The following is a 22,488-nucleotide window of genomic DNA, read 5'->3' on the forward strand; positions in this document are numbered from 1 at the left end:
ACCTTAAGGAAGGGTCTTTAACAATGTTAAAGCTACTAGTACAGGGGGACCGCCGAGCCACTTCAACCATTACAGCTCTGTAACTCTGAATGTGTACAAAAGTGGACTCTCAGAGTTATGGTGGCCCTTGAAAATCAAACAGTTTGAGAAACCACGGTACTAGGTGGACTCATAATGTGCCATAGTGTCATAGTAAATCAGTGTCATACATATTTTTCTGAAGAAAACCTTGACACTGACATTCAGTAATTGGGATGATCAAATGATCAAAATAAGAACGATATGATATTATGTCTTGCCACGGACACATTGGTGAGGCCCTGTCCCTGCTTCATCAGTCTCTCTGCTTAGGGGTGAAAAACCCCTGACGGTCTGACCTAACCTTAGCGCGTTTGTTAAAATCCTCGCAGACACGCAGGTGAACGCACAAGCACCTCCTCCAGGGCCTCCAGGGCCAGGAGGGTCCGTCCTCTTGAGCGCCGCGCGAGGTTTCGGAGATGAAGAGGATGAAGAGCCTGTTGCAGCTACCATAGCGGAGGAGGAGGAGGAGGAGGAGGAGGATGAAGAGTACCAGGATGAGACGTCCGTGTATCTGCGCTCCAAGTTCTACGAGTCGTGGCTGTGGAGGGACGTGAGCCTGCCCAGCAGCACAGACAGAGACGGGTAAAGAAAAAAAAGAAAGAAAAAAAAAAGAACAACAACAGTACACTTCAGACCCCCCAAAACACTAAAACTGTGTTTTTCAACCCTTTTCATTGTCAAGGTCCATTATTTATTCGGCATTTGAGCCACGGACCACCATTTTACAGCTGGGCTACACCAAGCCTTTTAAAGCGCTTCAGTGCGTATGCAGGGCGTGCGCGTGTATGCGCGTTTTGGAAAGATCCAATATATATCAATGATATCGGCTACACCAGGCTCACGGATAGAGCGAGCCCCGGATACGCATGCTGTAAAATAGGATCGGTTCTATTTTGTGCGTGCGCGAATGCGTTTTGTATACAGACTCCCTGGTCTCCCGCACATATACTCCCTCCTTGCTGTAGCCAGGGGCTTTTCGCATACGCGCGTGTTTTCTGGTGTAGCCCGGCCGTTATGAGATGTAGCCTCACATTCTGGCCTGAGGGAAGCATCAGAGCAACAACGCGTTAACGTCTGATGTAACAAAGTCACTGGATGGGACTCCTGTGATTTCCACAGCTGTTGTTGTAGTGCAAATATTTGGCATTGTGGTAAATCCTGCATTCCATCATCATGGCATAATGGACTGCATGTCATCAGTACTCTGTTTCCCCAAATGACACCAAACCAAACAGGATCTCTCTCCCTCTCTCTTTCTCTCTCTCTCTCTCTCTCTCTCTCTCTCTCTCTCTCTCTCTCTCTCTCTCTCTCTCTCTCTCTCTCAACACAAAGTAAACTCCTCATTGCATTTAATTTCCACATGTGTTAGTGGTGGCCTGTCTTAACATTGTTTTCATTTTATTTTGCAAGCGGTACACTGCCAAACGATGTATCCTAGAGGTCATTCTAATGTGCATTTACTCAACAGGTTAGCATCTGCCCTTGTGAAGTCCATCCTACCCGACAGCATCACAGAATGGGGCATTATGGCCATCAGCGCATCCCCTGATAAAGGTAATTGACCCTTTGTCGAGTCCCGCCCAAGGTTGTGCCCCTCTTCGCACCCATTGGTTGCTGTTTCTTGGTTGGACAAAAATCTTTTCTCTCCATTCAACACCATTGAAATCATGTGTTTACATTCCCCCAGCGAAACAAACACAAAGATTGTAGCTCTTAACTCTCTCTTAATAAGTGTAACGTTATCCAAATCGACGTTTTTGTTTGTATATTGTTTATTTGCGAGCGCAACCAATGGAGCGGGAGAAGTAGAACAGATTTTTTTCAGGGGGGAATACGTTTTCAGGGACACAAAAAAGACAACTTCCGGGAAAATTCAGCCCCACCTCCTAGAACTCTCTCTGCTTCATTTCTTGACCAGGCTTTTCTCTTCGCAGATGAGTAAGCCTGGCTACAAACCTTTCCATTCAGAGGACACGAATAGCCATAGGTCCTTGCTGTGATTGCTTTTAAAAAAATATATGTTTTTGAGATATTTTGACAATAATGACATGGAGAAAATAGTCTGTGTGTATGTGTGTCTTTCTTTCTGTCTTCTTGTCTTTCTTTCATTGTTCTCTCCTTTACAATTGGTCACCAATTTGAAAACCTGTGTGCTAGCTTCTAGCCCAGTCTGTTAATTAAAAATGTGTTTTCAGATTGTCATCCATTGAACCATCTACCACTCAAAGTCAGAGCACTCAACATGCTGATCCATTTCTCTTTCTGTAGGATTCTGTGTGGCTGAGCCTTACAACGTGAAAACATTTAAGCATCTATTTGTGGACCTGAAGCTTCCGTATTCAGTGGCGAGGAATGAGCAAATCGAGATCAAGGCCGTGCTCCACAACTATGCCGATATGGACCTGCACGTAAGACCACTTCAAAACTTACCAGACACTTGTTGCTTAATTGAGCTCAAATCAAAAAGAACTGGCTCCATGTCCAGTTTGATTTCTGTTTAGGAACACTGATGCAGTTCCTGTCTGCTTCTCTGTATTGCATCCGTATGTGTGTCTTGGAAGGTTGTGCAATGAAACGAATAATCAATTTCATCTGCTTTTCTATTTGTGACACTGTGAGAGTTTCAGACTCCAACGTGTCCATTGTTAATAATCTAATAAAAAATGTCAACATAATAATCAGTAATTTAGCTGGATATCCCTCGAACCCCCTCACATTGAGAACCTGGGGCATAAAGTATATAGAGGGAAGCAGTGATGTAAAGTCATTTGACTATAGCTGATCTACAACCTCACAATGCATCGCATCGCGACGCATTGTGATCTTGTAGATCGGCTATTTTCAAAAGACTTTTATACATTTTATTCATTTGAAAACTTGTGAAATGGGACGTTCTGTATAATGGGTACTTTCTGCTTTTGGTACTTGATACCAATACTTTTGTACTTTTACTCAAGTAATTCCGGACTTCTACTATGTAAAAAAATGTGAGTACTTTTTCCACCACTGGAGGGAAGTACATGGTCACTCATTCACCATTATTACCAGTGCTCTGCACCTGGATGCTACTGCATGATCTACTGCTACGGGTGCATGACACGAACTCTGAGGCCGGCTACAGACCTAAAGGCACAAAAACGAGTGCGTGTCGTGTGGGGGAGGCGGGGGGCAGGCACAGCGCAATGCATTCCGGATGGGAGTCGAGTGGTTTGAAGTCGAGTGCGAGTCGTGTGGTGTTGTGTGGTTGCGTCCAACTTGCTCACGACTCGCACTAGACTTCAAACCACTCGACTTCCATCCGCAATGCATTGTGCTGTCTCTGCCCCCCGCCTCCCCCACACAACTCTCACTCAACTTGTGCGTTCCAGTCTGATTGCAGCCTGAGATGGTGTTGGCTGGTGTTTGTGCGTCTCCCCGCTCTGCCCCCCTGCAGGTGAGGGTGGTGCTGATGAAGACGGAGGGCATGTGCAGCCTGGCCTTCAACGAGAGACACACGCAGGAAGTGGACGTGGCCGCCCGCTCTTCCCTGGTGGTGCCTTACACCATCGTGCCACACGTGGTGGGCAAGCTTCCTGTGGAGGTGATGGTGGTGGTCCGGGACATGATGGGAGGAGACCGCATACAGAAACTCCTGAGAGTGGTGGTGAGTAGGGCTGCGAAATGAATGTTCCCTTGAATATGGGGAAAAACTATATATATATATATATATATGAATATAAAAATGTATATTAGTTTTTGTATATATTTATTTGACAGGGACAATACAAAAAACAATATATCAAGTTATAAAAACAAACAAATAAATCTATTTCTATTGTCCATCTTTCACTGCTTATCCAGAAATCTCATATGTATACTTTTGAGTTGAATGTAATATCACTTGTCAACCAATAGTAGTAGGATATAGTACAGATTTAATGAAATATAATCAAAGTACGAAAAGATCAACAAATGCCGGCTAACTTCTACTCTAACCAGTATAGTTTTCTGCTTAACATAGAAGTTCAAGAGGTAACAAGTTCTTATTATATTCCAATGCACAAAAAAAAAAACAGTTTTTGTTTGCCCCCCGGCTCCACTCACAACAATGTTTTGGCCTGATTTCCTCAGGTGGAGGGAGTTCAAAAGACCAAAGTTCAGAGCTTTGTGTTGAACCCGTCTACTGCAGGGCTGCATGGTAAGCAGATTGTAATGATGTGCTGTTGTCTGGTCAGTGCTATGGAGACTTAGAAGAAGGCAGATCATTACCACACTGTCAAATCCTGAGTGTTCATTCAACAATGCCTGCATGAGGCTAAATCTGCCATATTCTTTATAGATATGGCTCTAAATAGGGCCTAAAATAAACTCATTTTACACCTTAGTACACTCTTTTAAAAGAAGTAAATACATACATGGCTGGTCTTTAAACATAACATCTTTAGGGCAACTTACCAGAACATTTCCATTCCCATAATGCTGCAATTCCATACATCTTTTATTTTGTTGTGTTTTAATCCCCGTGTCTGTATGTATTGTAGGTAAGCAAGTGGTTCGTATTGACAAGGTGGAGCTGCAGTCAGTCGTGCCCAACTCTAAACCTGAGACATTCATCAATATCAGAGGTCTGTAAAAAAATGCCTCTCCTCTCCTCTCGTCATCCTTCTGTTCCATATTATTTTTCCTCACCCGTTGCTCACTCATCTCCCCAGGCAACGTGTTGGCAGACAGCATTGACAACTCCATCAGTGACGACTCCCTGGGGAAGTTGATCCGGATGCCGGGCGGCTGCGTGGAGCAGAACCTGGCCACCATCACGCTGCCCCTCATCGCCACGCTGTATCTGGACCGCAAGAACGACTGGGGCGGCGTCGGGGTGCAGCGCAGGGACGAGGCCCTCAAGTACATCAGGAGAGGTGAGGGCAGCGGAGGGAAAAGTATACTCAAATGTTTTGCTTAAGTAAAAGTATCAACGCTCAAATGTAGGAATACTCCTTTAGAAGTAAAAGTCCGGAACGCAAATGTACTTAAAGTACCAAAAGCAGAAAGTACTCATTATGCAGAATGTCCCGTTACACGTTTTCAAATGTATATAAATCTGTTGAAAATAGTAGCTCACAATGCTTCGCTTCGCAACGCATTGTGGGCTTGTTGATCGGCTATTTTAAAATGGTCGAAATGTATAATAAGACTGAAGTGGTTAATGTATGTTTTGTAATAACAATTAAAATCTAAAAGTAACTAGTAACTAAAGTTTTACAAATAATTGTAGTAGAGTAAAAAGTACAATATTTGCCTCTTAGATGTAGTGGAGTAGAAATAGAAGTATGGAAAATTGGAAATACTCAAGTAAAGTAAAAAAAAAAATGTGTACAGTACTTGAGTAAATGTACATACTGTACTTCTACACCACTGGGTGAGGTAGAGAATGGACCAATTGGAGTGAGGTGAGGGGAGGATAAATACGTCAATGGGTGGATGGTATGTGGGATGTGTTTAGAATTTGTTTATTTTGTTCAGCCAAATATCCATCTTGTCTTTATCTCCAGGCTATGAGAATCAACTGGCGTACCGTAAGAGTGATGGCTCTTACCCCCCTTACAGAAAGCAAGGCACCAGTACATGGTAATGTCACAGCATTATATTTTACATTACATTGTATGTAGGTAATCCCGCTAATACTCATCTTGCAGTTGTGCAGTCAAAATGGTATCTTGATACCATTTTTGGAGTTAGAGCTCTGAGATTATTCCACTATATCATGTCATGTCAAGATGCATAGAGTTTATTTTTTGACATGGACAATGCAAAAAACAATGCATCAAGTTATAAAAAAAACATGAAACCCTTGCATTGTATATAGGGTTTATAGCCAAGGCTAATCTGCGACCCCAAAGGAACGCACAGATCAGTGGAGCTCCTCTCCAAAAGTTGAACTATTTTTACTTGAGCCGCCCGGGGTGCTCTGGCCCAAAAGAGCTCTGAAACGCAACATGCGGCGCTGGGAAAAGTGGTTCTACTATACATTTTGAAAAATATCAAAATGTTTTAGATTTTTCAAAAATAGCTTACAACGTGTCAACCTGCAATGTGCTGTGACCTTATAGAAAGATGGGCTATTTTACAACAAAGTGTATAAGGCTTAAGTTCTAACTTATGACCTAAGACTTCAATTCAAGGCAGTAAATACCAAAACAGTAATATAATAACATAGGCTACATTGGATGGTATGAAATGAATGAATGAATCATGGATGGTATAAAAAAAGCGTTGTTTCATCGAGGGTTCCAGGATCACTGCCTACGTGGTGAAGGTGTTCTCCATGGCCTATTCCATGGTTGGTGTTGCTGTGGGTGAGCAGCAGGTGTGTGACGCTCTGCTCTACCTGCTCCAGCACAAACAGCAGCGTGCAGGGAGCTTCAAAGAGGACAACCCAGTGTACACTACCACCATGACCGTGAGACACACACACACACACACACACACACACACACACACACACACACACGTGCGCGCAAAAGAGCAAAATAGCGATATGTGAATACTAGTCAATTAGGTTTTTTTTCAGTAATTATGAAAACAAGGGGGCATGTTGGCGCAGTTGGTAGTGTTGTCGCCTCACAGCTAGAAGATTCTGGGTTCGATTCTCGACGGGGATGCAGTGGGCGCTGGGGGTGTGTTCTCTTCTCCATCATTGCCCATACCCTAGGTGGGGTTGGCAAAAGGGTGCCTTTCTGTGTGGAGTTTGCATATTGTGTAGGTACCCTCACAAAAAACCTGCAGTAATCCTGGTCTCTATAATGCCTCCCCCTGGCCAGCCAGGGCGCCTGATGGAGGGGAAAGGGACTGTTTGGAATAACGTGTTCCTTCCACGCGCTACGTCCAACTGGGGAAAATCCCCCCGTCAGGTGAAAAGAAGCAACTTGGGCTCCTCATGCATAAAAGGAAGCATGAGGTCAGTCCATTGCTCTCTCCAGGTTGGCAGATGGAGTGTAGGGCCCAGGATTACATTAGATAATTGACACTGGATGAATGGTCAGTTTGTTTGTGTTTCCAGGGTGGTCTTCGAGGAACGGAGGCAGAGACCACTCTGACGGCCTTCGTCCTCATAGCACTGGCAGAGGCCCGGGACGCCGGCATCCTGTGCACGGGACGCACCGGAGTCAGGGTGGAGGTAAGTGTGGAGGAATTCAGATCAATCAATAATCATTGAGAAAATGAGGGTTGTATTAGGACAATGTATTAGGTGGTGGTGGTGGTCAAGTTTATGTACATGATATCATGGTCATGGTCATGGAAATGCATTAGAACTCAGTTCAGTGGTAAGGTAGTTCTGCCAAGAAGAATTGTCAGACACTGTAGTTATACATGGCTCCAAGGCCTCTGGGACAGGCTGTACCATAACAAGATAGGCTTTACCAAAACAATAGCTACTGAGGCCTGTTGGACACCTCTCGACTCCTAACTATCAAGTATTAGTATCATCATAAAGAACTGGATATTAATATAATCAACTGAACACATAATCTACTCTAATAACATCACACATAATCAATCATGATAATATAATATCTTCTACATAAGGAAGATAATCTGGTTTACGCTGTAGGTCAGTGTTTCCCAAAATTTCAAATTTCAAGGTTTCCCCTTAATTCCCCTTAAAAACAGTTTACAAATGAACCCATTAGGGTTCATTTGGTTCCATTTGTTCAGAGTTACAGTCTTGTATGGGTAAAAAGGAACCCACAGAGTCTCTGGAATCCACTTCTGTAGGCCATGTGATACACGTAGATCGATGCATTTATGGCTGGGTGGATAGATGGATAGATGGTCAGATGCAAGGATATTAATATATCATCGGGTGGACGGAACAATTGGCCATCGGGTAAATCAAAGCTGGCTTGTCACAAACAAGTCAACTATTACAAAGCAACCATTTCTTGTCTGTAAAATCCTCCATTCAATATTATGTTATTCTGTAATGATGATGATGATTATACTGTATCTGCTCTACCTAGGAATCCACCCTGAAGACAGCCAAGTACCTGAAGAGAATGCTGCCCTCACTGAAGAGACCTTACAGCGTGGCCATCGCATCCTACGCCGTGTCTATGTTTAGAGAGCAACTAGACTTTGACCCCTTGGATGTACTCCTGAGATCTGCGTCTAATGGTACGTAGGCAGCTACGCATATGAGCATGTGCACACATGAACCTACGCACTAGGGATGGGGGCGATAATTGTAATTATCGTTTATCCTGATAAAAAACGCTCACAATAATCATATTGTGGAGATTTTAATTTATCATGAAATCATAAATCAAATCATATCACTAGGATGTATTGGCCTTCGTTGACCTGCTAATTCAGCACTGTACCCACTCTATATACCTGATAAAACTGACCTGTAAAGAGTGCATTTGGTACGCTCTTATTTCACTTCTAGACAAATCCATTTGCCCAAAATAACAGATCTACAAGCTTGTTGCTCAGCTATTTTTGGCCCTCAGAATAGGGATACTGAGGGGTCCAAGTGCTTAACGGAAGTGGCATTTCGAGTTTTAAGGATATTTGGATTATCGCGATACTATCGTTAATCGCAATCATTTTTTGCCACAATAATCGTGATTTCCATATCGTGCCATCCCCAGTATACGCAAACACAGCCACACACACACCTTACCACCTTCCTCCCTCTGTGCTCCAGACCACAGCCACTGGCCTGATAGTGAGAACAGGTGGTTTACGCTGGAGGCCACAGGATATGCCCTGCTGGCCCTGGTGAAGAGCAGGCATATGGAGGAGGCAGCAGCAGCCTTCAACTGGCTCAACGATAAGCGTGGCTTTGGTGGAAGCTTCGGTCCCACACAGGTACCGCACATCACAATGGAGTCTACAAGAGCAGTGTTTCTCAATCTTCAAATGTCAATGTGTCCTCTTAACTTTGACAGTCTGACTGACTGTTACTGACTTGTAAGGGTAAATTTAGACCCTCCCCCCCCAAAGGAACCCACAGAGTCACTGACTGGAATCCACTTTGCAATCTTCAAGAGAACAATGTTAATCCAGGGATGCAATGTGTTCTTTTAATTTAGTTACATCACTCAAATGTAACAAAAACCACAGAACCATCAGTAGGGTCTAGGATGGAATAGATATATACGTATATATAGCCTATATATTTTTTTTTGTTAATTATAGTACCCAATAATTTCTTACCCTCTTTTTCTCACCAATTTAGTCCTTCCCTCACACAATTCTGTGCTGTCACTGCTCAGTTGCAGCCCCAGCCCGTAGGAGTACATGCAATGTATCACCCTCCGACACCTTTCCTACCCCAAACACGGGGCAATTGCGTTGCATAGACGCCCGACAAAGCTGGAGGCAGAGATTCGAACTCACAACCTCTGTGGTGGAGGGAATGTGCTTTACCATTACTCCACTGCCATTCCCATGGAATGTATTCTACATGAAAACAACACTCTCACAGACATGTGAGATGGTTAGTATCTACAGTATGTGACATGCATTGTGTACTCTCCATCCTATGTCTCCTCCTCGGCGTCCTCCACAGTCCACCATGGTGGTGCTCCAGGCCCTTTCAGAGTACTTGGTCAACAAACCCTCTCAGGACATGAGCCTGCAGGTGGCCCTCAAGGTCCCTGGACGCAGGGAGCTGCGCTACGACTTTGATCCCGACACCTCCTATGTGGCACGCTCCTCCAAGGTACTGGTGCTCCCATTCAACACATATGTCTCAATGAATCACACTTAATAGTATATGTTTTAGCTATTTAGCTAGTGCCTGTATTTGGAATGACCTATGATGGATTCTGACTGTGGTGTGAATTACAATACCAATCTGTATTTGTTCTATAGGTGATCTTTTTGTTTGTATTATAAGAACCGCAGTGCTTTACATCCATGTGTCTCTGCATGTTTTCCTCTTGTCCTTGTTCTTACTAGGTGCCTCTTGGCGAGAACTTTGAGATAGAGGCTCGAGGAAATGGACAGGGAATACTTGAGGTATGACCTTTTCTATTTTATTTTTATAGTTACCACTGCTGTCACTGGAAAAACGTATCATATGTAACTCCAACCTCCAACTCCATCTATTGTAGAATCACTTCAGTGATTCTGTGCATCTACATTCTTGTTTCATAATGATTAAACTAATCTCTACATTGTTGTTCCCTGACAACGTGGCAACAGGTAGTGACCTATTACAACCAGGTGCATGATGTGGATGAGAATAGCGCCTGCAAAAACTTTGAACTGAGTGTTGCCATTGAAGAATCCAGCCGTAAGAATCCATCTTTCACCTTTCACCTTACATTCAAATTTCCAGTGGAAGTTACAGTACCTCCTCGGAAAATTAAACAATGTTTTGCTCTTTCTATCCCGTCTTCATAGAGAAACGTCCTGCAGATATTGTGAAATCCTATGAGATCACCATCCGTGTGAGGTGAATGGTAGTTTTTTAACTTTGTTTGTATTAAAGATTGCACGATAGAGAGGTACCCGAGGCAGATTTTTACATTCTTCTTACTGAATGCACTCACAGTAAACACCACATCTACTGTTTTCTACTGTTTTCCTACTATTAGCAAGAGCAGTTGCATTGGAATAGTTTTAGGTTAAGCATCTTGCTTAGGGGAACATGCCAGCATACAGTGCAAGCTTTCTACACACAAAGCATATCGAAAGTGTTTTGCCAGATGTTCACTTTCACTCCTTTGATGTCTGACGGTGAATTTATTATTCCTCTCTGCCACAGAGCGTTAGCACCAAGAGATGTCAGAATGGTGGTTCTTGATATCAGTCTGCCGACTGGATTCACTCCTGAAAATTCTGACCTGGAGATGGTAAACAATGCACAACTACTACCGCTTATAGCTGTAAAGTTTCTTTATGCCCATCAGATGGATTATGGTGCACGTGCACATTATGACTTGTGTGTGTGTGTGTGTGTGTGTGTGTGTGTGTGTGTGTGTGTGTGTGTGTGTGTGTGTGTGTGTGTGTGTGTGTGTGTGTGTGTGTGTGTGTGTGTGTGTGTGTGTGTGTGTGTGTGTGTGTGTGTGTGTGTGTGTGTGTGTGTGTGTGTGTGTGTGTGTGTCTGTGTCATCAGCTGACCAACTCAGTGGATCGCTACATCAGTAACTTCCAGGTTGTGGACAACCTGAGTGACAGAGGCTCCCTCATCATCCATCTCTTCAAGGTGATAAACTCCCACTGGCTGCCATGGCAACCACCGAGGCCAAAGTTCATATACATATAAACTGTATACCGTATATATGTATAGCATGTATTTACCACTTTCAACCGGGTGTTCCTATTTCGGCCATGTCATTATAGGCGGACATGAAAAGAAAAAGATTCTATGAGCGAAATGGCACATCTACAAGCTCACACCACGTCACATTGCGACACGTTATGAGCTTGTAGATAATATATGACTAAGTATCAAATATAGGGCGTAAGTTGTTACATTTTAGATTTTGGTGTGTGAGAATGTTAATTAAATGCACATTTATTAGGATGCTTTGTTGACCGCAGAGGGGAAATGTAGTGTTCATTATCCACAATGGAGATGGTCTCAGTAACAATGTCTCCACTCACAGTCACGAAAGTGTGCCGATTTGAGCTGGTGTTTTCTTTGCATGTACTGTACCTACTGTACTGTACTGTACACTCTCAGGTGTCTCGCAGAGAGCCAGAGATCCTGACCTTTAGGCTGCAACAGAACTTCAAGGTCGGCCTCCTCCAGCCCTCCTCAGTCACTGTCTATGAGTATTATAACCCAGGTGAGTGGAATTAAAAAAGCAACACACTGTAACGGTACACAGCCCTTTAACATACAAAACCTAGGAACATTCACAACAAATAGAGTTACAAGTAGAGCAAAAACAGGAGCTATGTGTACTCTACTGTAGCTGTAAATATAACATTTCCCAATGTTTATAATTTTTGTTTAACCACATTAGACTTTCACATTAGAATTAAACTCTTTTAAAATGACAAACCGGTCTGTTATTTCGTATCCATATCCTTGTATTGATTGTATATTTTATATAAATATATAAAAAAGAAATATGTGTGGTGGGTGTTAGGAGAATCGAAAACTACTATCTTGTCAGCTCATTATCATGTCAAACTCTATTATATTTACTCTTTAATTACTAATTGCTTGACATTATCCAGAGAGAGTAACACTGAGAGCAATTGAAATAAATGAAATACTCAAGGGACCATGCCATGGTCCCTTGAATATGTATGTGTAATAACAATGAGATGAAGAGAAATAAGATGAGTTAGAAAGGGGGTGTATGTTGTTTTGTTTGTTTGTCTGTTTTGGAACAGCACAACTGCATGAACCAGCCATTGTGTATCTGTGAGAATGTGTTGGTCTTGATGTCATGTTGTGACCTGGGTTATTCTGAAAGCTCACGCTGTCCTCCTGTCTTTATCAGACCACCGCTGCAATCGCGTCTACACCCCCGGAGAGGACAAGGACGAGCTGTCTCAGATCTGCAGGGACAACGTCTGCCGCTGCACACAGGGTTTGATTCAGTCTCATTTATTGCAGTTGTTGCGGCTGCTAATAACCCCAATAGTTAAAAGAGCCGGTAGGCTAAGCATGGGAGGTTAAAAGACTGTATGACGCGCACATTAAAACACTCACATCCACAAGATCGCTCATAAGTTTTAAAATGCTTTACTTGAATTCTCAGTGACACCAATTATTACAATTATACGATAAAAATGCAATAAATCTGTGTATGAAAATAAATAATCAGTGAGCAAATTACAACAATAAAAGTACGATTTAAAGCTATGAAAAGTGCGTGTGCGGTCAACAAAAGTTTCACTCCCCCAGCTCACCCTACCTCCACGGACCAAAACCAGCCTTGAAGGTGAGCATGGGAGAAGTGTCTTTTGTAACCCCTTGAGGCCACCTTCAGAGACACTCCCATAAAATGAGGTGCCAATGGGTGCCTCCACCAAATAGCCAATTAATTAACCCAAATTAACCAAGTGCCCAAATACCATTTAACCAGTTTGGCTCCTACATTCCGGCCCCTAATTAAGCCTGTGCATTAATTACACATTTATTAATATGTAGGAGACAGACATTAACCTTAGCACCATTACGATTCAATAATTCAAGAAAATAGAAATTCGATGCAAATTCATTCAAATGCATAATTGTCTATCAATAGAATTGGCTTCATCCATATTCTCCCCTCCGTCTGCAAAAAAGGAAAATACAGAGAGCGATAGAGAGTGAGAAAAGTTCAAAGAGCTCACGAGCTCCAAGCGAAAAAGGATTTGTAGAGCATGGGTGCTCCAAGTGGGACTTCAAGGCCCCTCCATCTCCTGAAGCCATGGCATTATGCATCTCCTTTCTTCTTTTTGATGCTACGGGGGTCTGCATGTCCTCGTGCAGCCACTCACCAAACAGATCCAACTTTACAGGAAGCCTCCTGCTCCAAGCTAAAGCCAGTGACCTCTTGAACCTGAGAAACAACCCAACTGTCTTTCTCAACTGGAACAAAGAAGGGACGTGACTGACAAACGGCATGTCCAAGTAAGCCTGCTCATCTACCTGAACTACATTCCCAGACACATCTTCTGGAGAGACGGCTCCAGAGAAATCAGGCTGTGCTGGCCACTCCAACTCAGGCTCAAAGAACGTAGTTCCTGACATCCACGTATCGGACCTCGATACAGATTCCACTCTGGCCCCTATGGAGGGCATCTCCACCACTTCAGCTGTTAACTCCATTGGTTTCGGTCCCTTACTCATCCCAAAAGCACAGTGGGCCTGATGAAGTTCCCGCAGCCAGACTCCTGCCCACTCCTGGGCAGCGCTGGCTGGTAAGGCATCATCCCAGCCCATCTGACCTCTGTACAGGTAACGTAGAACCGGCTCTGCATTAGGCACCACAGGTGCAAGGAATCCCATGGCAGAGTTTATGGAGCTCACGGTGGAAAAGTTCCCTCTCCTTGTCAGAGGTTTGTCATTGTTGAATCTCCCTTCGAGGGTCAGCGCACGCTGTTCAGGCTGAACACATCCAGGGACGTCAGCCTTTTTCTGCTGCTCCCACAGCTGGTCAGATCTTGTGACGGATATCCGGTTGACGGTGATATCATGACAGTCTCCTCTCAGGGGGCCATTCACGGTCCAACCCAACATGGTTCGAATTGCATAAGGACCGCCACCCACACTTCTCACCACCTCCCACGGCTCCAAAGCCTGGGGAACATTGGTCCCGATAAGAAGATCCACCCCCGAGTCGATCCCTGTGATCTTGAGGTGCTCCAGGTGCGGCCATCTCCGCAGATCTTCTTGCCTAGGGATGTTACCTTGGTGGACAGGCATGCACTTCTGGGTGAACAGGACAGGTAGCTCACAGAAACCATCTGTGTCCAGGCCAGCTACCTCCAGATCCAACACCATGTGACTACTGACCACCTTCTCCTGACCCATTGTCCTTAGGAGAATGTTTGATCGTCTTCCTGAGAGATTCAGCCGTTTCATGAGCCCTTCTGTACAGAATGAAGCTGAGCTCCCAGGATCAAGGAAAGCATATGTGACCAATGTTGTCTGACCTTTCTTCGACTTCACCCGAACGGGAAGTATGGCAAGTGTGCTGTCACTCTCTCCGGCCCCAGTAAGACCACTGGACTGCACCGTGATCAAAGCGTTCTCATCTGCTGCTTCTCCTTGAGCTTGCACTGAATCTTCCTCGTCTCTAGAGTAGACATGCAACATGGTGGGATGTCTCATACTGCACACTTCGCACCCAAGACGCTTGTGACAGTCTCTGCTTCTGTGCCCAATGCACATACAGCCAAAGCACAACCCTTTCTCTCTCAAGAAGGACATTTTCTCAGCGTGCGTCTTCCTCTCCATTAGACGACACGTGTCCAAGGAATGCCCAGCTCCACAAAGCAAACAAGTGGCAACAACAGATGAGCCATATTCTCTTCTCAATCCAGAGTCAACGTCTGTGTCGACTGTAGCGACAGTTGTCGCAAAGCTACTTCCCTTTGCGTCCGAAAAGTACTGAGGTTTAGAGGGCCTCACCTCCTTCCTCGATACTGCAGGGGAAGACTCCTGAAGATCCCCAAACAGTGGGTCGCTTGCAATTTTAACCTGCCCTTCAACAAACTCAACAATATCACGAAAGGTGGCCCTACGGTGGAACTTTTCCTGCAAACTGTAGGCAACCTCTCTCCACTTCTCCCTGAGCTTATAAGGCAACTTCCTGACAACTGTTTGCATGTTACCAGGGACATCCAGTTCATATGTGGCCTCGAACTCTCCCAGAGCGTTGCAACAAGCTCGCAGCAAGAAGCTATATGACTGAAGAGCCTTAACGTCCTCCGACTTCAGCGCTGGCCACAAGAAAACCTTGTCCATATAAGCAGAGGTGATCTTCAGTGGGTCCCCAAAGTACTCTTGCAGCAAGGATTTAGCTCTGGCGTAACCGCTCTCAGGTGACATAAACTGACAGCTTCGAACCATGTCTTTGGGCTGCCCTTTAGTATATTGCTCAAGATAGTACAAGCAATCCTTGGCACTTTGAGTCTTCTCCTCAATGCAGTGTTCAAAGGCTCTCATGAAGGTTTGGTACTCCAAAGGATCACCATCAAAGACCTGAATGTCGCGCCTAGGAAGGAAGAACAACGACTGCTGTTCTGCAAGCAAGGATGTTATCTGGTTTTGTTTCTCCAAGATGGCTATCAGCTGACCATGATCAGAGCTGCCTTGCCTTGGTGCAGGTTGGTTCGACTGCAACTGCGGCTCAGGACATGCTGGAGGGTTGTGCGTTCCACTTTGTCGCAGCCTAACAGTATCAGGCCCTGGCTGCGACGGCAGCCCCACATGATTCACCTTAACCCGAGCATCCAATTGATGAGGACGTGGCTGCTTAGGCCGGGCACCAAGCAAATGTGAACGTGACTGATGTTCACTAGAAGCATGTTGAGATGGCTGAGCGACTGGCTGCCTTACAGACACGGGCACAAAGGGCTCAGCATCAGCATCCAATGAGTAAAGACTTGGCTGCCCAGGCCAAGAATCAAGCAAATGTGAACGTGACTGCTGTTCACTAAAAGAACGTTGCGGTGGCTGCCTTACAGGAACAGGCACAAAGGTCTCAGCTTCAGCATTTTGTTTCTCAAGGTAGGAATTCATCCCATCTGCCTTACTAGCTGCAGCACTAGACACTCGAGAGGTGCCGGAGACCCTTAAGACACTTATTTTAGCTGCTGATGCCGCTATCTCCATTTCCAAGTTCAACCTCTCTTTCTTTTTTCGGAACTGCGCCTCTCGCTCTTCCATGGCCTTTCTATGGTTCTCCTCTTCCTCTTCCAAAGCGTGCTTCTCGTCAAGCACCTTTTGACGAGCAAGGAGTGCTGCCATTTCTGCTTCTGCAAGGACACGTGCAGACAGACAGTGTTGTAGAGGCAGTGGACCCTGCTTTACTGCCAGCAGTGTTCCTTTTCTTTGATGCTTTAACTGCAACATTAGAAATGCTATCAAGAGGGGTAACATCATCTACAAAAGCAGTTCCCACCTCAGGCTCAGGGTGTTCTGAAACACAAATAATAGTAGTGTTATTGGCTACATCAGGTGTTACAACAGAAGGTGGGTGTGGCTGAGGTAAAGCAGGAGAAGCACTAGCATCTTCACATAACTGCACTGTACTTTGAGGTTGGCCACTTGCATCTGAAAGCCATTTATTTGTACTTTCAATGAAGTCATCTTTATGCTTTTGTATGTCTGAAAACCAAATGTTTTGCTTCTCTTGTTCATCCGGAGGAAGCAACGGAACAACAGCCTCATGAAGCTGACTTGATTCATCGTACAGTGCAGACACATTGTGAAGATGGGACTGTATGGTTTGAGCATTATCAGGACTTTACATAAGATCATTAATTAATTTGACACCTGCTTTGATTTTGTTAACCTTAGCTTTTCTTTCATTTTGAAGATGTTCCATTTTATGTGCTAGTGCTTTGGGAGTAGGCTTTGCTTGTCTTTTCTGTGCAGCATTAGCATTAGAACCAGGCATTGGTGAAGCCATTTGCATTCAAAGAACGAATAAAGAACAATAGCAGTTCAATAGCAGTTCGCACCTATATCAATTACAGCAGTTCACAGCCCTAGTATGTGCGTGTAAATGTAAATGTAAAAAAGAACAATGAAAAAATGTAATTCAATAGACAAAAGGCTTAAATCGAATGTATGTATGTAGGCCTATTATTCCCCACTAAAACTGCCTAAAGAAACTAACCTAACAAACAACTCTATGGCTTCAGCAGAGGGACGATGGGTATTTATGCACCTGTATATCTCTTTTCAGAGACAGCACTCCCGGGCCAACCCAACCGGGCTTTGAAATGCGGGCCGAACCCGTCCATGCACAGAAAATAACAAACCAATAGCACGTACGGCCGAAGCCGTAGGCTAAAGCAGCTTTGCCTACGGGGAACAATAGGGAGACCTGTAGCGCGTGTGTGTATGTGTGTGTGACTGTGTGCGTGCGCGCGTGCAAACGCTGTGCATGCGTGCGTAACGTATAGACTCGGTGAGAGAATAAATCAAAGTTGTTGTTCGATCAACAATGAATGCAACCTTACGCTGCGGTGCGCGGCCACGCGCATTCCAGTTTCCTTTGTTTGAAGCGAGACAAGCCACGAGTTCAACGTCAAGTTCAAGTCAAGATCAGCGCTTCAGAAACATTTTTGTTGACTATGTTGCGGCTGCTAATAACCCCAATAGTTAAAAGAGCCGGTAGGCTAAGCATGGGAGGTTAAAAGACTGTATGACGCGCACATTAAAACACTCACATCCACAAGATCGCTCATAAGTTTTAAAATGCTTTACTTGAATTCTCAGTGACACCAATTATTACAATTATACGATAAAAATGCAATAAATCTGTGTATGAAAATAAATAATCAGTGAGCAAATTACAACAATAAAAGTACGATTTAAAGCTATGAAAAGTGCGTGTGCGGTCAACAAAAGTTTCACTCCCCCAGCTCACCCTACCTCCACGGACCAAAACCAGCCTTGAAGGTGAGCATGGGAGAAGTGTCTTTTGTAACCCCTTGAGGCCACCTTCAGAGACACTCCCATAAAATGAGGTGCCAATGGGTGCCTCCACCAAATAGCCAATTAATTAACCCAAATTAACCAAGTGCCCAAATACCATTTAACCAGTTTGGCTCCTACAGCAGTGGTTCTCAGACTTTTTTAATTTCAAGGACGCCTCAAATTGATACACTGTTTATCTCTGAGACCCCAGTCTACACCGTAAGGTCCTCAGTGTTACTTTAAAGCGGCATTTGTAACTTTGTTTTAATTAATACAATTTAATTTTGTCCAATCTGTATGTTCGTGTTGTGAACATTTTGTACTTTTACTTTACGTACTTTAAGCACATTTTGATACCAATGCTTATACCAATCTTAAATTCCGGACTTTTACTTTTAACAGAATACATTGCACACTACACTTTCTACATTGCAGTATATTGATACTTTTACTTAAGTAAAACATTTTAGTACTTTTTCCACCACTGTTCTTAGGTGACTGCTGTGTCTCCAAGAGTGACAGCCAAACCTCCACCTCTGAAAGCATTCAAGCATTTGCCTGCAAAACCTTGCACCATGGTATGATGGTGTGCACGCACGTACACTTGCTCTTACACACACTTTGATAATGACACTTTCAAATGAGCAACATATATTTATATTATGTGCTGACACAGTTTCTTGACAGTATACTGTATCTAATATATCTGGTCCTGTTCTATAGTCTATCAGGTCAAGGTGCTGAGTGTCAACCAGAGTTACTATGACAAATATGAAATGGAGATCACACGGTTGATCAAGTTGGGTAAGTCTGCTACTGTATAATTTATCATGACGCGCGCACATGCACACGCGCACGCACGCACACACACACACACACACACACACACACACACACACACACACACACACACACACACACACACACACACACACACGACCATGATTGTAGTTAAGAAAAGATGTATTGATAAAAATAGAAATATTGATAAAAAGCATGTCTCTTGCACAACTACAAAGGCGACAGGTGTGTAGGAGAAGACCAGACGAGTGCCCCAAGTACAGTACACAGGTTATCAAGATAACCTGATGATTGTTGTATTACCATTAAATATTTTTCTTGCATTTGAAGTATACTGTAGATAAACAAAGACAATGGTCTGCTAGGTTCGACCTAACATAGACTTCCTACTGTAGCTAAAAGCCATGTTAAAATAAAGGTGTGTTTTGTTCAGATCGGACCACCGTGTTGAAATGCCACGTCACTGTATGGTTTAGTTCCAGTTTTTAGAATAACTAAAAGGGTCTTCACTCTATGAGGACCCGAGGAATGTAGCTAGTTCATATCATGTCCTCGCCAAAAGAATATTCAATGCTTTATTCTTCTACTCATTCCTCCTCTCTGTCTGCTCCCTGCCTGCTCCTCTCTCTCCCTGTCCTCCTCCCAGGTGAGGAGGCTGGGGTGGAGGTGGGCCAGAGTAGAATCTTCATGTCTAACGGAGGCTGCAGAGAAGGCCTGAGCCTACAGCAGGGCTCCCAGTACCTCATCATAGGCCCTAACGAAGACTTGTGGAACATAGACAGCACCACAAGCAGGTGAGGAAAGTTGGACCAAATTCATACTTTGGAGTAAAAAGTGTTGCTACAGAAATTGCTGTTTATTTCTGTGTGACAGATTCATTTATTTCCTTTTTTCTTGCCAAAACATAATTCAGGCTGTAAATCGAAATTATTTCACTCACTCATTCACTCACTTACTCACTCTCACTCACACTCTTACTCCCTGTCTCACTCTGTCAGGTTTAATTACATGCTGGGGAAGAACACCTGGGTGGAACGCTGGCCTTCCTCTACAGAGTGCTCCAGTAGTGCCAGCCTCCAGACCAAATGCAACGCCCTGCAAGAGGCTGCACTGCAGCTGTCAGTCACCGGCTGCAGGACATAGAGGCATGTCTGCACTCACTAGACATCTGTCTCTATCTATGCACATGATATTGCCCTAGTTCTGTTCCTAAACATCATTCTGTCTATGCCAGTGGTTTTCAAACTTTTTCATATCAAGGTCCTTTATTTATTCTGCATTTGAGCCAAGCCCACGGACCACCATTTGATGAGATTTAGCCTCTCAGACCTAAAACGGAGAATATCTTGCTATCGTTGGATAAGATTTTGTCCAGAATTCCATGCTGTATTGATGTGTTAGGAGAGATAATAGGCAAAGTTGATCAAAATAACAATTCTCTAATTGTGTAGACTTCTTGTAATGCAGATGTTAAACAATAATTGAAATCTTGAGAGAGTAAAATGAAAACAAATGGACGCATAAGGGTCCATTTGGTTTCATTTTATACGCTCTCCAGAGTTAAAGATCTATAAGGGTACTGGAATCCCTGGAAGGACCACTGGTGGTCCCTGGACCACTGGTTAAAAACCACTGGTCTATGCAGATGATATTATCCTAGTTCTGTATAAACATCAGTCTGTCTATGATATTGTCCTATTCTGTTCCTAAATATAATTCTCTGTGTACAGTATGCCATTCTATTCAGGATTCTTTGGAATTTAGTCATTTCAATATGGAGCCTTGAGGCTATGGAAGGTTGTCCATGTTGGTTATTTTGCCCAATTTATTGAAAGGAATTGAACATTGTCACTTGTACCATGATTACTGTCTCCTATACTGTCCACATTGACCATTATACTAAGGAGCGCACTGTTTGTGGTGTTGAAATTGAAAGTTTTCCAATGAAACCAAAGCACTGTGAATGTTAAAATCATTCTAGTCAATTCATCATAGCATGAATCTCAGGGTATGTTCAAACAATAAGAATGACAAGAAATGGGGTTGGCGATAGGGCCTTTCTGTGGTGAGTTTGCATGTTCTCCCCGTGTCTCCTTGTGCATAGGCCCTCACACAAAAACATGCAGTAGTCCTGGTTTCTATACTACCTCCCCCTAGCCAGCCGGGTGCTCCCCAATGTCCCCTGGCGCGGCAGGGGGAGAGAGAGCGGAAACCAGGACTACAGGTTAGGTAGTCACCGGGTGAGAAAAATGGGTTGCAAAAAAGAGAACAAAAAAAAGAATGACAAGAAATGATCGAATACAACTTTATTCATGCAGTTCCATTTGTATAACATCTGTATAATGATACTGTATGTAGTTTATTAATATCTGCCAGGAGATTCTTACATTTAGCCCTTTCTTTGGCTTGACATTAAAATGCCACCTTGTCAAAGTTGCATTGTGGTTGATATGCATTAAAATACAGTAGTAAAAACATAGTCACACCAACATAGTTCTTGTGAAGTAATTTCATTCTTATTGGTGAAGTTTATAAAGAATGCTAGGTCGGTTTAGAGAGCTTTACAGAGCTTTGGAGCAAGGAAGGAGAAAAGTCTAGTTAGGACACTTGGAGCAATGGCCAGGGTCTTGCAGGGAAGAGAGGGACATATGTCCTACATGTTGGGGAAGGGCTGTAGGGGACGGGGTGCATCATATGCTGAAGGTAAGGGCGTGCTGTGCCCTTCATTGCCATGTCACCAGTGTTTTGAATTGGAAGTGGACTGCAAGTGGAAGCCTGTTGTATGCGTTGTATTTCCACTTTTGTGTGAGCTGTTTCTCCCCTTCCAAGCCTCTGAAAAAGAAACACACCAATACGATAATAAATAAATCTAGCCTTCTGTCTGTGTGACCAGCTACTTGAGGTCTAAGTCAGTTGTAGTGTCTCAGATATCTCACCAGGGGGCAGCATTGGGCCTTTTAAATTTGACCACACCATAGTGGACCTCCTTCTGTCTCTGGGGGGGCCGTGGTGGTTGGACAGTGGAATGGAGGGACGCTTTAGGCTTCTTAGAGCGAGTGAAGTGGACACTGGAGTAGTGGACATCCTGTCCCTGGGGCTGTGGTGGTTGGACGGTGGAAAAGTGGGGCTCTTCCTGGTTCTTCTTAAAGCGAGTGAAGTGGACAGTGGAGTAGTCAACATCAGCCTGCTGTTCCCTTGATTCCTCTTGGGCTGTAGATTCAGAGCTGCTGCTACTGGCCAAAGGTAAGAAGATCTCAAAGTCGGAGTCAGAGTCGGAGTCAGAGTTGCCCTGAGTGAGAGAGACATAAAAAATGTGACCTTAAAAGTGACAACCTTCTCGCTTATTCCCATTCCTTTGCAGTTGATCAGGAAAGGGACTGAATATTCTCACAGAGGAGGTTGACACTTTTTTTTTTTTTTAAGTATGACATTACTGTATATGGAAATTGAGCAAACACACACACACACACACACACACACACACACACACACACACACACACACACACACACACA

The 22,488-nt window shown here is 43.9% G+C and overlaps 1 protein-coding gene across 3 annotated transcripts in view; it reads left to right on the top strand.

Annotated features, from left to right (window-relative positions):
- Positions 1-21,462, top strand: part of c3b.1 (complement component c3b, tandem duplicate 1) — a 35,827-nt gene extending 14,365 nt beyond the window's left edge. Inside the window, exons 19-43 of one of the 3 annotated variants that reach the window (XR_013961859.1) lie at positions 411-663; positions 1,550-1,635; positions 2,350-2,489; positions 3,515-3,724; positions 4,192-4,258; positions 4,602-4,685; positions 4,773-4,976; positions 5,610-5,685; positions 6,352-6,517; positions 7,118-7,234; positions 8,079-8,232; positions 8,768-8,931; positions 9,635-9,787; positions 10,027-10,086; positions 10,273-10,363; positions 10,474-10,525; positions 10,838-10,925; positions 11,189-11,278; positions 11,759-11,864; positions 12,531-12,620; positions 18,667-18,750; positions 18,896-18,976; positions 19,620-19,767; positions 19,972-20,985; positions 21,239-21,462. Coding sequence is in view for 2 of the 3 variants with exons in the window: in XM_080721928.1 (XP_080578054.1) it covers positions 411-663; positions 1,550-1,635; positions 2,350-2,489; positions 3,515-3,724; positions 4,192-4,258; positions 4,602-4,685; positions 4,773-4,976; positions 5,610-5,685; positions 6,352-6,517; positions 7,118-7,234; positions 8,079-8,232; positions 8,768-8,931; positions 9,635-9,787; positions 10,027-10,086; positions 10,273-10,363; positions 10,474-10,525; positions 10,838-10,925; positions 11,189-11,278; positions 11,759-11,864; positions 12,531-12,620; positions 18,667-18,750; positions 18,896-18,976; positions 19,620-19,767; positions 19,972-20,116 (2,909 nt within the window). In the remaining variant the exon portion in view is untranslated. The other 2 variants (XM_080721928.1, XM_080721929.1) reach the window with 2 other exon arrangements.
- The last annotated feature ends 1,026 nt before the right edge of the window (positions 21,463-22,488 follow it).

The sequence above is a fragment of the Nannobrachium achirus genome (assembly GCF_963921795.1).
Source record: "Nannobrachium achirus genome assembly, chromosome: 3".
In the NCBI taxonomy this organism is placed as follows: Eukaryota; Metazoa; Chordata; class Actinopteri; order Myctophiformes; family Myctophidae; genus Nannobrachium; species Nannobrachium achirus.